The sequence below is a fragment of the Synchiropus splendidus genome, chromosome 11, assembly GCF_027744825.2.
Source record: "Synchiropus splendidus isolate RoL2022-P1 chromosome 11, RoL_Sspl_1.0, whole genome shotgun sequence".
Classification (NCBI taxonomy): Eukaryota; Metazoa; Chordata; class Actinopteri; order Syngnathiformes; family Callionymidae; genus Synchiropus; species Synchiropus splendidus.
Window position 1 is genome coordinate 5,117,680 of NC_071344.1, and position 14,418 is coordinate 5,132,097.

At 39.5% G+C, this 14,418-nt stretch overlaps 2 protein-coding genes across 7 annotated transcripts; both read left to right on the top strand.

Annotated features, from left to right (window-relative positions):
- The first annotated feature begins 227 nt into the window (after window positions 1–227).
- On the top strand, window positions 228–3,628 carry LOC128767766 (seipin-like). The gene is made up of 9 exons (XM_053880044.1): window positions 228–311; window positions 741–993; window positions 1,066–1,144; window positions 1,339–1,479; window positions 1,553–1,588; window positions 2,038–2,342; window positions 3,115–3,241; window positions 3,344–3,416; window positions 3,519–3,628. Exons 2-9 carry the CDS (start codon window positions 746–748, stop codon window positions 3,626–3,628), a joined length of 1,119 nt encoding a protein of 372 aa, XP_053736019.1. The 5' UTR covers window positions 228–311; window positions 741–745.
- nxf1a (nuclear RNA export factor 1a) lies at window positions 3,594–14,209 on the top strand. Of its 6 annotated transcripts, none has more exons than XM_053879769.1 (22): window positions 3,594–3,605; window positions 4,787–4,857; window positions 7,140–7,350; window positions 7,653–7,809; window positions 7,892–7,975; window positions 8,096–8,200; window positions 8,311–8,391; window positions 8,871–8,940; window positions 9,317–9,405; window positions 9,498–9,605; window positions 9,676–9,785; window positions 11,794–11,830; window positions 12,067–12,135; window positions 12,279–12,334; window positions 12,415–12,522; window positions 12,764–12,822; window positions 12,898–13,013; window positions 13,088–13,130; window positions 13,252–13,330; window positions 13,490–13,672; window positions 13,747–13,807; window positions 13,877–14,209. In XM_053879769.1, exons 2-22 carry the CDS (start codon window positions 4,809–4,811, stop codon window positions 13,913–13,915), a joined length of 1,914 nt encoding a protein of 637 aa, XP_053735744.1. In that variant the 5' UTR covers window positions 3,594–3,605; window positions 4,787–4,808; the 3' UTR covers window positions 13,916–14,209. The 6 variants fall into 6 exon arrangements, with proteins under 6 accessions (XP_053735744.1, XP_053735742.1, XP_053735741.1 ...); XM_053879767.1 differs by lacking the exon at window positions 3,594–3,605 and adding an exon at window positions 4,366–4,598 and having other exon boundaries at window positions 4,784–4,857; XM_053879766.1 differs by lacking the exon at window positions 3,594–3,605 and adding an exon at window positions 4,366–4,556 and having other exon boundaries at window positions 4,784–4,857.
- Window positions 14,210–14,418: the final 209 nt, after the last annotated feature.

Below are 14,418 nucleotides of genomic sequence, written 5' to 3' on the forward strand. Positions count from 1 at the left end.
TTTATTTTTATTTTTTCAAATGTTCACTTCCGGCATGAGGCATTAACATCATGGTGTTCATAAATGGACCTTCTTGATTATTTCAGATGTGCAATGAGACAACTTAATATTTGCTCCTCATAATGGCCAAAGAAGAAGGCATTTGTTGTTGTTAAAAACAGTAAGAAGGGGCTGAACTTGAAGTGCAGCGACGATTCTCAAGGGGGAGTGGCTACCAGGTCCTTCGTGTTTCACTGCGACACAAGACGGTGCTATCATTCCATACACTGCAAGGATATAAAGGATTTAATTGTCTGGCTCCAAAACAAGAGGTATGGTTTTAAAGTTTTATCAAAAAGAGAAACGTCCAACTGTTATCGGAGGGTTCAATGATTCTGTTGACGATTGGAATCATATTTTTATTGCAGTAGGTTTCTGTAGTGAACAGAACTGAAGTTTTTATTAAACTAAAAATACTTAAATTGTTTTACAAATGTTAAAATCATACAAACTCTGGCACTTTTACATGACTGTTTTTGTGAGAGTTTGGAGTCATCTGCTGAGGAATCTTTCTTCTTGTGACTCATTTTGGACACGGTGGTTTCAGAAGCTTCTGTAGGGTCCTTGTGAAAGAGTGTCAGCTGATTCCAAAAATGTTCTAGGTTATGATGCCTGTATTGGGGTCAGTAATAGGAGGCCTAATTTGAGAAAGTATTAAAAATGAGACTGCAAATATATGTAATCATCTTGATATTATTCAGGTGAAATGGCTGAAACATTTCGTTTATTCCCGGGAGATGAGAAAGGATTGTTCATCATCGGCGCGCTGCTGGTCAGACTCAAGGATGCTGTTGCCATCGTGATGTCACGTGTACGCCAGGTTGCATTACAATGCGTCATTCTGTTCACAATTCTTCTGCTGCTCCTGTGGATTGCGACTTTTTTGTTTGGGAGTTTTTACTACACCAACATGCCGCTGGCAGCCTACATCACTCCCGTCCACTATTACTACAGGTGAGTGTGTCTGTGCAGAGACACAGAGAAACGTGATGACAAAACTGCCTATGTATTTGTGTTAACCTGCAGGACGAACTGTGACTCTCCAACTGCTTACCCCTGCTCCTATCCGGTGGCAAATATTTCTTTGATGGACAACCAAAAACATGTACGTATCAACTTATCACTTTAGATTGAAGTTTGGTAATTCATGAACACTTGAAGTTTAATTTGGAAGTCATCATAAGACAAACTTCTTATTACTACGTAGGTCAAAAATGTTGTTGTGCAAATGAGTGGGTGTACTATGTGTGGTTAGATAAAAAGATAAAGTTTAGATAAAGTTAATAAACATATTTTCAGGTGTTGACGTTGGGCCAAGCGTATCGAATCTCACTGCTGCTGGAAATGCCGGACTCCCCGATGAACCAGGAGCTTGGGATGTTCATGATCAGGACGACTTGTTTCTCATCCAACGGAGAGCAACTGTCATCCTCCCATTCAGTTAGTTTTTGAAATTATATGTGTAATTTCACAGACATTACAAAATTTAAACTATATTTTTTTCCTTTTTCAGGCTAATCAACCACAGACTGTGTCCACATCTCGTTTCGTAAGTGCCACAGTGAATAAAGTAGTGATTCATGATACAGATTAGCCACGAAAACAGAGGTTGGCTTGTCCCTGCTGTTGATGCCTGGAAACCCAAATGGAGTCACGAAGGTAGTATCCAGACAATATGTCCATGCCACATCTATAGGATATACTAGTCACAAAAGAGCAAACAGTTCAACTAACCAAGCCTCAAATAATATCTTAGCTCTCACCTGTTTAAAGTTAGAGGCAAGAGAACTGTGCCTACCTTTTGGCTCAGCTCTTTCATCAGAACAGTGCATACGCTCGACCTTTGACCTCAGCGACCCCATACCAATCCTGTGATAACTGCGTCTAAGTCTTGAGTCGAGGGAATCAACACAGATGTGATCTTGAGTCGACCAAACCAAAAGCTCTCTCCAATGTGCATTCACATCATGCATGACACTTCTTGTATTTTTGTGCCAGAGCATGCTGAAATATCACTCCAACCTGTTGAGGACGATTGGAACGCTGCTGTTTATCCCAGCATTCATCACAGGAATATCTGAGCAGAAACAAGTTTTGGAAGTGGAACTCTTCTCTGACTACGTTGACAACTCGGTGAGAAAAGCAAGTGTGAATTTGGATGCTCGGCTATGCTTATCATCACCATACATTCCTCCTGATAAACAGTACGCGCCCTGTGTCACGGCCATAATTGAGATCATGTCCAACAAGGTGCAGATTTATTCCTCTGAGCTCCACATTCACGCCCGTTTCACTGGACTGAGGTGAGATGCATCAACAGCAAACACCCCTTAGAAATACTATCTTCAACTGACAATTGAAACGCTTTTTTAAAACATTTATTTATTTTACAAATTAATGGGTTTTAGCTGGCCATTCAATAAACAACCAATGTATCCTTCTATTGGTCAAATTATGGTGAGTTGCTAAAAACAAAATTCAGCAAAAGAGGTGTAGCTATGCTGAGATGTCAAAATAGAGTCAAGGATTGCCAAGCAGATGAGTTAAAAGCTTCGACTATTGCAGTGCATTCTAAGACTTTTACTGGTGTGTCATCGACTTATTTACTTGGTAACTTCTTACTTGTGACCTGCCCACTGTTAATGTGTATTGTGACTGTTCCTAGATATAAAAAAGTCAATGCTATGTCCACCAAGCAAGTGACATACAAAGTTGTGAAAAGTTTCTGAGATTTAAGAAAAGACTTCACTTGACTGGTGATATTCTATATTGTGTGATGCAAGGATCAAGGGGCACAAGTTCATATCAGTTTCATCAATATATCATATTTATTGTGAATTTTAAATGGGCAGGCACTGACCCCTGAGGGCCACCAAAGTCTAACCTGTATCGTCTTATTTATCATCCACTTATTTTCAACCAATCTCAATCTTATCGAACAAAGGATGTTGCTTTTTTACTGTGGGACACACACCCAGAGCCAGCCTAAATTCCTATAGTTTGCCTGTCGCTACATCTTAATTTGTGTACAAATATATTTCTATGCAGTAATAATTATCTTTTTTTTCTCTGTAGATATTGGATGTTTCACTTCCCTCTGCTTTCTGCTTTGGTTGGCGTTTCCAGTAACTTTGTCTTCCTCAGTCTCATCTTCATCCTCAACTACACAAGGATGCTCTGGAATGTCCAAGGGCCAAGTGTGGTAAGATGTTATATTTTTCATTTAGCCAACATATTTTACCACGTGACATCATCCTAACTTGTTCGAGATCTAACAGCTGTTTATTTTTCATTTTGTTCCCAGGGCCAAACACACAATCCCCCACCTGAGAGAGAGGTCGAAAACAATCGGAGCGAGAGTCAGAATCATTCTGCAGGTGCAAACATGAATAGCTGAATTTGCTATTCAGCTTTAAAGTAATTAACCCCCCAAATAAATACTTTGACAGATGCCAATGAGTTTCCTGTTTCTCATCAAGCACCTCAGAATGAAATGCTGGAACACAACGAGGGAGAGGTGGATGAGAGTGGCAGGACAAGGACAGAAACCTCAGCCAAAGAAGAGGGTGAAGATTCAAGTCATGACTAATTCAGGAGCTTTACCTATTTCATTTTTTCCTGAACAAAAAAAGAATCGATTTCCAATTTAATTAAACAAAATCATAAATATTGAATTAGGTTATATAATAAACATTATATGTTAGTAGCCTATATAATCGCAACTTTCTGAGTGATAGTTTTTTCCTGCTCTACCTGGAGATTGGGACAGTTGCAACAGTTGACTGGTGTAAGTGAGTGAAATACTCTGTATCTGTGTCTGAGTTTAGAATTCTTCACTGTTTAATTAGTTTATTTTCAGTATTAACTGTGACTCAATCAGCATCACAAAGCATCTGTAAGATCTCAGAGTGCGTGAGAATCTCAGAATGCTAGAGATTTAAATACCAGGTAGAAAGAAAAGGTGAACAACCTACAAATGTGGTGTATGAGAACATGTGGATGATGGGTGGGTCTAGAGAGGCAGGAAAAGAAGCATATTTGTGTGTCGAATTCTATTGTAAACTCAGTGTTTGGAGTTGTTTTGTTGTTGAGAGTGGAGTGAAAAAGACACACAGTATTGAAAGCAGTAGAACATCTGATGTGAAATTACAGGTGGCGAGATGAAGAGTTTGCCAAGTGTTTTTGGCAGTAAAAATGCCAACTTCGCTCCATTGCGATGAAGTAGCAGCATTAAAATGCAGAACATGTGACTCAAACCTTTGTTGGGTGTTACTGATGGAGACTTTGATGAGCAGAAAGGCACTTGAGTAGAAATCAGCAAACAGTGGAGCATCGTTTGTTTTCTGACTTTCTCGTCCATGAACCCTGGACACAAGCGTTTGAACTTACGAATGAATGATCTGTCCAGAGTGAGCACCCGGGTAGATGAACTACACTGGGCTTCTGTAGTACCCAACACAACCAGTGGGTGGCGTCGATGCTTCTTCTGTGCTTGCGCAGCGCTGGGACAATAAACGGTAAAAGACTGCTCTCATCAGCGCCACGTTCTTCTTGCAAAGGTTGGAAGGTTTAAAAAAAAGTTGTTGTTTTTTTTATCTGTCTGCCATTCGTAGTTGAGCGTGACAGCCGCGGCTCGCGCTTGCCATCACCCACCTGACTAGGCCTCTCATTAATTATGCAGCCATTTTGATGAACTCGCGGATTAAGCTCAAGTTTATCGTGAAGTGAAGTTGTTTTTCTCCAGCAGCTGGATTACCGATCAACCAGGGATGGAAATGTATTATGAAAACCTGGTTGTGACGCGGACGGTCAAACATGGTAGGTCAAAAATATTGTTAACCACAAGTGTTGAAGTGGATGAACTTGCTCATGTGACTCAACTGTTTGATGTAACTACCGACACTTCGAAACATCGCCACGATAAACTCACTAAAGTGAGTATTTTTTGATGAAATTCATGTTATTCGCGGCGAAAATTATAATTTTGAACGCCGAGGTAGTCACAGTAACAGTGACGTACAAAACAATGGAAGCACCTTAAAGTTTTTTTTAGCTTAATCTTTGTCACCTTGATCTTTTTGGGGTCATACCCAATTGGATTATAGACATGGAGCATTGTTGCAAATTTCTGGATTAAAATCCCGTTTCCCTTGGTGAAATGTTCGGTGGAGTAACTGTTGAAATATCTATACCAGCAGTGAATAAGTGTTCATTTTATGTGCTTCATTATTGCCTGTTTTTTAAATAAGTAATTTAGGGAAGAATTTGTCAACACTTATTCCATTCATTTGCTCTGTGTTGCTCCTGTTGCAGCCCGCCCCATGCAATGTCCTGGGTGGAGACAAATGAGGTCACCATTATATCCATTACTGTCCGTTCACTTTCTGTTTGCAAAGGACCACACTGGCTCTTGGCCAGTTTGCTTCCTCCAGTTCATCTGTGTTAAGAACAGGAAGGTATATGTGCTTCAACTAGTGCTGTCATTCGATGAATTAATTACGTCAAATTTAACACCATTAATTATGAGTATCTAGAGGCATGTTATACTTCTATTATTCATTTTTGAATGGCTATATTGATCCTGTTTGAGAAAGCCTTATTTTATTCCAGAATTGTATTTATTTAACTGAATCGCTGTATTTGTATTACATTTTTGAAAACAGCCTTATTTTATTTATTTAACTGTATTGCTGTTTGTTTTACATTTTTGAAGACGTTTTTTTTTTTTTATTTCACTGCATTGCTGTATTTGTCTTACATTTTTGAATAATGCACCAGGCCTAACTGGTTTGCGGAGGTGCTTGACCTTTACTTTTGGATTTCATTTATGAAGCACAGTTCACCAATAAAAAATTGGATTTCAAATCTTACTGTAGTCAATTGATTAGTCATGCACTACAATTTTTAAAATCCGAGAACTCAAATTCTTTATCAGGAGACCTTCGGCAGATATGACATAAAATGCAATTAATTCGATTAATTAATTACAAAATCCTATAATTCGATTCTTTTTTTTTTAATCGACTGACAGCACTAGCTGCAACCAATACTTACTTTATCTCAAGTGAAAACATTTTGGTGTTAGACACCATGTCACACTAATGCACCATTAAGTATTCAAAAGCAGCTGCCTGATTTTTTAAAAATGTAGTTCACCAGCAACGTGGACACAGAATGAAAATTAGCATTTGCTGCGGCTCCTTTTTTACTCACACCTGACATCGCTGTTTGTGCAAATGTGAGTCTTTTTGAAAACGTGTAGTAACAGGAGCTGGATTGAGGGATGTCAAGCTATGGGATGGAGGTAACAACAAAGCATCTTTTCCAGTGTCACTAGATGATGCATCAAAGCACAATAGTAAACTGAAGATGCGTCAAGAAGATAAACCAGCACAGTCATGTGGATCCAGATCGCAAATCACATTCTTTTTAAAATCCGCAACTATGCATAGGTTCAACTGTCGAAGTAAGTATGTTGTATTGACCCGGATGTGTTAGGTGGTTGTGCTTCCGCTTCGTGTCACATCGCGTAGCATCGAGAAGCTAACCTTGCTAGCGGCTAACGGCGGTGGTAGGACCGTCTTTGTCCTTTTGTCCGAGATCGATTGGTCTTGTTCAAATTTAACGTCGTGTTTGGCTCGAGAGATAATTGTAAAACAATTTCTCTGCAAACACCTACAACCATAGGAACACTCGTTACCCTGTTTTGTAATATTAACGCTGTTAGACAAACATGTCGGATGGTGGTCGTTACTACAACGGTAAGATGCCAGTTCATATGCTTTTGTGACATACATCTGGTTTGTTCTTGAACGAGTAGTCTCTAATGCAGTTCTTGTGACGATATGTGGTCCAAAAGTTGCGTACTTGAACCAGAATCGTTAAGTCGGGTCGACTTACACGTATCGTGAACGAGTGCTCCCATGTGGTACTGAAACATTGTTGTAGGTTCCTGGGTAGATGTAATATTTAGAAAACGGAGTAAAAAAAAAAAAATTGCATCACATAACTGTAATGGATGACGTTAAGACAACAACCGGTGCTTTTTTCATACTTGTGTGCTGCATTTGCTGATGATTTACCTCCATTGTTTTCAATAGAGCATGATGACAGAACTGCACCAAATTTTCGGAACCGGAAGGGTGGAGGGTCCCACAAAGGTCGGGCTTATAACAGGAATCGAAGAGACCGTCAACGTGGAAACCAGTCAGGAATCTTCGGTGGTCCTGGGCCAAGGTCACGTCTTGAAGATCTTGATGGCGATGTAACGATGGGCGATACCTCACAGGACAGCACTCCTCAGAACAGATTGTAAGTCAACATTGTTTTCGACTGACCAACTATAGTCATTGGGCTGTTAACTTAACTATATTGGCATCGCATGCTTTTTATTTCTTGTTCATAACTTATTTTCTGACTTACAGCTGCCATCTGGATTTCGTTTGCTTTAATAATTGTAGTATGATTTTTGGCCTAAATGTGGGGGATGTGATATTCAGATTTCTGGCCCCTTTTATGTGTGACAGTCTTATATTGATCAAAGCTTCTGCAGCCACCCTACTGAGTTGTAACTCTTTATTTGAGGGGTTGTAAAGTATTGTTTGTCATTTTAGCACTCCTTACCAAAGACCTGGCCGTAAAGGAGATGGGCGGTTTGACAGAGACAGGCGTCAAGGCAGAGGTGGAGGAGGAAGAGGCGGCTTCAAAGGGGACCGAAGCGGAGCCGGTGGAGGAGGCGGGAAAAACCGATCAGACTGGTGGAAAGTCACAGTGTGTATTTCAACGGAGTCTGATGTAGCCCTTACAATATCCTCAGTACTTTTAGATAAGTGTTTCTTTTTTTTTCATTTAGATACCACATGGGAGAAAATATGACAAGCGGTGGCTGCTGACAGCTCTTCAGAACCTATGTTCTATCGAATTCACGCCTGTTAATGTGAGTCCCCCTTTCCCTTTTTTTCATCATCATGCACTTCTTTCCTCTGTATTTTACATGATTACATAAATTCCGGTTGCGTTATTCATTATATTACTCCTCATTCTTTTGTATATTTAGTACCAAGTCGACCACAACAAGGTTCATTTCTATGTGGATGACACTGCAACAGCCAACGCCATACATAAATGCTCTCACAAGATCACTGACACAGATGGGTATAAGGTATGTTGCTGCTTTCTGACATATTAGTGTTGCTCAGATAAGATATCTGGGTTACAAAAGTTTGCTATCAATGTTTTAGTGATTGCAGCTAACAAGGTTGTGTTCTGCAGGTGGAGGTGCACACCAATCGCTGTGCTCCACCATCTTACCTCCTAACTGACTTGAAACCTGAGCATATTGAGCACTTGAAGGTGAGAACATTTTGAAAGATTTAAATATCAATGACCATTGAACAACTTCATGATAAATTATTTCAATTCTTATTGTATTCTGACAGAAATCTTGACAACATAATTTCTAGGTCGTGAAAGCCGCATTTCCACTGTGCATTTCATTTCTCAGCGAAACTGCGAGACAAACAGTCGCAGCACTGCGTCACCCTCAGATGTAAACAAAGTGTAAAATATTACATTGACATTGATTATTAACTTAAGTTTCAGAATTCTGCCATTTTTTTTCTTCACTGGCCCTAATCCGCTTTGTAAATATGTAATATTGAAATGAAAGATGAAATAAATGTCTATATTGCACCCAATGCTTGATTTAAAGAAAATTGTGAATGAAATCAAACTTCTTTTTTTCCCCCAAAGTCGTCCTACCCTATTGACTGCACCACAGATTTTAAAATGTATTGGACCCAAACCTAACAAAAGCCTTTTGTGTTTTACAGCAATGCATGGCCAAACGTTTTGATGCCTCCCAGCAAGCTTTGGACTTGAACAATATTCGGACAGACCCAGGTAATAAGAGTTCCCTCCCTGCATATGTTCAACATGAAAAAGTAACTAGGGAAAAGTGCTGAAACATCTGATAACCACTATAGTGTATTAAAAATGCAAGTGGGTTTAAAAAATAAAGTTTATTGTTATTTGTAATGCTGATTGTTGGAGCTGCAACAGGTATTGTATTGAAGGGGACAAGAGTAAATTAGATGCTATTACATATTAGTACCAAAAGTACAGTCCCCAAGGACTTAAACTGTTTTTTCATTCATTATTTATTCACTGCATTTGAACAGCTGTTAATATCAATTGGTTAGAAATTAAAAGTAAAGAAGTTGTTGCAGATTAATTATTTAATTTAAAATGATATTGGTTCTTTTGTTTTGTGCACCAGACCTCGTCTCCCAGAATGTGGAGGTCATCCTAAACAGGAAAACAAATATGGAAGCTGTCATCAAAATTATTGAAGGGAACATTCCAGAGGTAATGTTGAGGAAGTCAACATGAATATTTATGGTCATTGTCTTATGAGAGAAGCCAGTAACTCTTAATCATTGCTGGCAATTCTTTTCCAGCTTGCTGCATTAAACCTGAGCAACAACCGAATTCAAAAACTGGATGAACTTTCTGAGTTGGTGACTAAAGTTCCTCTTTTGAAGACTCTAAACCTTTCCAACAATGAGGTATATTTGAACTCCTGTTGTGCAAGTCTGAAATCACTGTGGTACACTGAAAGTTTTGATTGTTTTCTAGCTGAAGTCTGATCGAGAGCTGGACAAGCTGAAAGGTCTCAAGCTGGTGGAGCTGTGGCTGAATAGGAACCCCTTGTGTGATCTTTTTAAAGACCAGGCTGCATACATCAGGTCAGTCATTGCTTTTGACATTAAAAACATACAAAGCAAGAAAGTGAGTTGAGTAAGTTAAACTAAGTTCTGCTAATTGAATCCATGCATCGGTCATGGTTTGCAAAAAGAGACAATGGTGGGGCTTATGCTGAACAGAAAGAAATGTATAGCCTGTTCAAGCAATCGAAGCAGTGGACTTTGATTCCAAATATACATGTGGACCAGAAGAGGAGGGGATCCTGCAAATCTGAAATGTTATCTTCGAGCATAATCTCTTTTGTTTGCAGTGCAACTTGTCAGCAGCTGATCAAGACATATTACTCTCATTGATCTATACATTTTTACTTTCCAGACCAGAGAGAAGTTTGCTGCCTCTGATGGCTTATTTTTGTGTGTCAGGTCTCTCCACAGTTTGGTGACTCTTCTAGCTTTATGCTGTGCTACTATTCAGTTCGTCTCTTGATATGATCTTCAAGACAACAAGCAATGCTTCATGCAGCACCTCTGATTAACATCCTGGTCATCTTCCCCGTAAATTGCCATGAATCACAAATATAAACACTTTTTATCTCTTGGCGAAGATTTTCTTTCTTATATGAAGAGAAAATTTATCATCTTACATCTTCAACTATATACTGCAAACCGCAGCAACGCATCCATAATGACCAGCGTTTCGGCAAACAATGTTCAACAGTAACAATTGTGTTGTTTTGGAAAGTGGGCACCACAGTCATCTTGACAAGTGTTTGGGTGGAGAAAAAGGCAGAGTCGTTCCTTTCCCTTCTATTGCGAATGCTCTTACCTCTCAGCAACCTGAATCAGGCGAGTATGGAAGGCTGGATAGCCCATGACGGGTAAGATCCCACCTCAAAACCATGGGACAACCTAAGGCAGGCACAGTCACGATTACTCGACCTAAGTCCCCAGTGAGAAGTGTCTCACTGAACGAGCAAGCTGACGAAACTGGGAAGATGGGACTTTGCAGGTACTGCTGACGTGGAGGGGAAAGTGGATCAACAGCCATGACTGATGAGAGAGCCAAAGAAAAACGGTCTCCTCTACTCAGCTGGTTTTGTTTTGCCAAACTGGCCTAATCCAATACATTGAATTTACGCTGGAAAAAGTTTGCCAAATGAAGACGTTTTTCCTCACATGGACGTGAAAGGATGGAAACTCCTTGGAAAACCGAACTCTTTAAGGGGAGATATTAACGAAGCCTCTAAATTGAGAATTAAAAAGAGACATAAATGATATACCTTGTAATTTAAGGTTTTAGGTTCCAATAGAGTTTTGGTCTGTGGCGGGGGGAAGCTCCTGGATGTGTTGTAGGTGCTGGGTCAAGCAGTTCTTGGTCTGCTTTTTTCTGCCTCTCAAACCTCTGGGCTCAGTTGCCCAACACATGATTTTTAACACCTTTGCTGCATGCCTGTGTTATAATTGTACAGTTGTGTCCAGTCCTTCACAACTTCACAACTCTTCGTTATCTTCTGCGTTTTCTCTGCTTTAGTTTAATTTGACACCACTGGTGGTCACATGTTCCTCAAAACAACTTCAACTTCTAGATGGAGCAGTGCTGCAAGTTCCCCATTGTCGCCTCGACTGAGGGTCTTTGTGTATTTGTGTGTGTGTAATTGCTCCCAGCGTGTTTGTTATTTCCTCTTGTCAGATCTGTGTGTATCTCCATATTGGGGAAGAATGTGAGTATATCTGGTGGTAAGTACGCTTTGGAAAGTGATCGAAGCTGGGACGTGGAGAAAGCAGAGAAATTAGGGTTTACTTCAGTCCACATGTACTGAAAAATATCTTTGCTTAAGAAGCACAGTTAAGATTAATGCCCAAAGTCATGATGATGCCTCTTCAATTGATAAGCTCACAGTGGCCGCAATGGTCCCTAAAACAATGGTGCTGGCTTTACCTCGATCGACATGCTGATGTAGAGAATAGATTTTGCAAAAAATGAATGTAATTTCTTTGAGAATCCGAATGTGATGTTGACAAAACAATGTTATTTGTGTTCCTGCACCAGCGCTGTGCGGCAGAGGTTTCCCCGACTCCTTAAACTGGTAAGTCTTTTCTTTTACTCTAGAATAACCATCTTTTACAAGCATTTGAAGTGGAACGTGCAACAAATATTCCCTGCAGAATAATTGGTGTCGGCATTGAACAGGAAACATAAATGGAATATTTTAATGATGAATTATTTTGTCTTTAGAAGATTGAATGAGTCCTGTGATGTTTGGAATTAATTGAATAACTCTGTTCGACTTTCATATTCAGCCATTTTTATTCTTCATTCTAGGATGGCAACGACCTTCCTGCACCCATTGGATTTGACGTGGAAAGCCCCACTGCTATACCACCCTCCAAGGTAACTGTCATGAACCATCAAAGGAGTTGTGCAGTTGCATCAAGTTGTTAGGTGCAGTTTTGTTGAGCGATGCGCTGAGCAGCAATGTTGACAGTGGTGATGGACATTTTTGTATTTTTCTCATTATTTTTATTAATGTCCAGGGAAGCTATTTTGGCTCTGACGAAATCAAAGCTCTCATTCTTCCATTCTTACAACAGTGAGTATTTCTTTTCACCCTGCGCCTAATAGCTCATTAATTTGACCCTTTCAAGCAGCATTGTGTTTACGCTTGTGCAGGTACTACAATATATACGACTCTGGGGACAGACAGCCTCTCTTGGATGCTTACCATGATGGTGCATCCTTGTCCCTGACGACGCCTTACTCCAACCAGAACCCCTCTAGGTAATGACTGACAAAAATCGTTTCTCACTACATTGAACACTAATTGTTGTATTTATTATTTGCAATACTCCTGTGGATGTGTCAGTAGTCTCTTCATGATATGATGATTGACAATCAGAATGTGTTGTGTAAATGTTATCGAACACACAAGTTTCCCAAGTGCTTGAGACCAAAACTTTGTCTGAAGGCTTCCTGAGAGAACAACTTTCAGTCAGTATTTTTGGTCTTGCCTGCTTTGCAGGTCAAGTCTCGGGGAATATCACAAGGACAGCCGAAACCTCAAGAGAGTCAAAGACACAAGTAACTCTTTTCTCTTAGTAACCTGTCAACCAAGTTATAATCAATGTGTCTAATGTGCTGCATAATGTTTTACAGCGATACGCTACAGACTTCTGAAGCACACTCGACTAAACGTGGTGGCTTTCCTCAATGAGCTGCCCAAAACTCAGCATGACATTGCCTCTTTTACTGTTGATGTGAACACTTTTACAGTAAGTTTATACTGTCGTTTGGCTCACAGCAGAAGGTCTGTCTTGTGCTCACCTATTGTACTGTCCATTTATAGAACACGCTGCTATCATTCACTGTGAGTGGAGTCTTCAAAGAGGGTGAGTTTTTTTCATTTTTTAAATAATCTTTGTTCATAGTAACCTAACCTATAATATTAAGTTTAATGTACTTGATGAAGATATGCAAGCTGAGCTTGTCTTTTTCATTGTGTATTCTCAGTTGCAGTTGACGGAAAGTCCCGAGACTCAACTATGGCCTTCTCTCGAGTCTTCATAACTGTCCCTGCAGGGAATTCTGGGTAAGCTCATATCATTGTCATCACAACCTGATTTTAAAAAACGACTAAGGGGTTGTATTATGAGATACATTTTGTTATGTGTCTTGGTTCTATTCTGGTTCTATTCTCCATTAAATGCCCTTGCTTTTCATAGTTCAAATTTTGTCTTTGATCCTTCAGTCTTTGCATCGTGAACGACCAGATCTTTATCAGAATGGCCACTACAGAAGAAATTCGCAGAGCCTTTGTGGCACCAGCTCCAACTCCGTCGTCCAGCCCCGTCCCAACACTCACTGCTCCACAGCAAGAGATGCTCTCTGCATTTTCTCAGATGTCCGGCATGAACCTCGAATGGTCTCAGAAGTGAGTCTTTATTTTACCACCACTGGACTCTCTTGAATAAAATACAAAGTCTAAGTATTCATCCTCACTCTTAGGTGTCTTTTGGACAATCAATGGGATTTCAATGCTGCAGCACAAGTGTTCACACAACTAAAGGTAAACACAGTATTTCAAGTGCATTTGTGCAAAAATATGTTTGAAACTAATGTTTTTTTCTCTTCTCAGACGGAAGGAAAAATCCCCGATGTTGCTTTTATGAAATAACAGGCAAACAGCCTTTTGTTGAATAAAATCTGTGACTATTTTATTTATAGTTTAGTTTTGATTGGTTTGTTGGCCTGTGTTTTACAGAGAACATTGTTCACCTGGTTGACATTTCCGTTAAGTGGCTTTTGTACTGGAAAAACATAATTGTCACCGATTTAACAAAGATGGATGTATGATATATATTTGGTTATTTTATCACCACAATTGTATAGATGTTTCAACGAAATAAAGACATCATTTTGCCTATGTTTAAATTTTTATTTTATTTTTTTGTTTCTGGATTTATTTTTTTATCAAACTGATTTGCTTGAAATAAAAGAGATGATTGCAGTAGCTTGGAACTTGTATCATGATCTGCTGAAAACTACTAGCTTTTCAAATATTTCTCAAGATTGTATTCCAGTATATTAGGATTGTCTCTTGTCAATCATCTGGCACTTGATGACGCCTTTTGGCTTTAATGGCTCATATGAATGTGTCACTGTCTCGTGTTTTTCCTT

What these genes read in the sequence shown, in the direction of transcription:
- LOC128767766 (XM_053880044.1), top strand. Translation starts at nt 746, where the DNA reads ATGGCTGAAACATTTCGTTTATTCCCGGGAGATGAGAAAGGATTGTTC. An exon ending in GCCCGTTTCACTGGACTGAG is followed by an intron (nt 2,343 to 3,114) that starts GTGAGATGCATC and finishes TTTTCTCTGTAG; the next exon opens with ATATTGGATGTTTCACTTCC. An exon ending in GAGTCAGAATCATTCTGCAG is followed by an intron (nt 3,417 to 3,518) that starts GTGCAAACATGA and finishes TTTCTCATCAAG; the next exon opens with CACCTCAGAATGAAATGCTG.
- nxf1a (XM_053879765.1), top strand. Translation starts at nt 6,409, where the DNA reads ATGCGTCAAGAAGATAAACCAGCACAGTCATGTGGATCCAGATCGCAA. An exon ending in AGCACTCCTCAGAACAGATT is followed by an intron (nt 7,351 to 7,652) that starts GTAAGTCAACAT and finishes TTGTCATTTTAG; the next exon opens with CACTCCTTACCAAAGACCTG. An exon ending in CAAGAGAGTCAAAGACACAA is followed by an intron (nt 12,823 to 12,897) that starts GTAACTCTTTTC and finishes AATGTTTTACAG; the next exon opens with CGATACGCTACAGACTTCTG.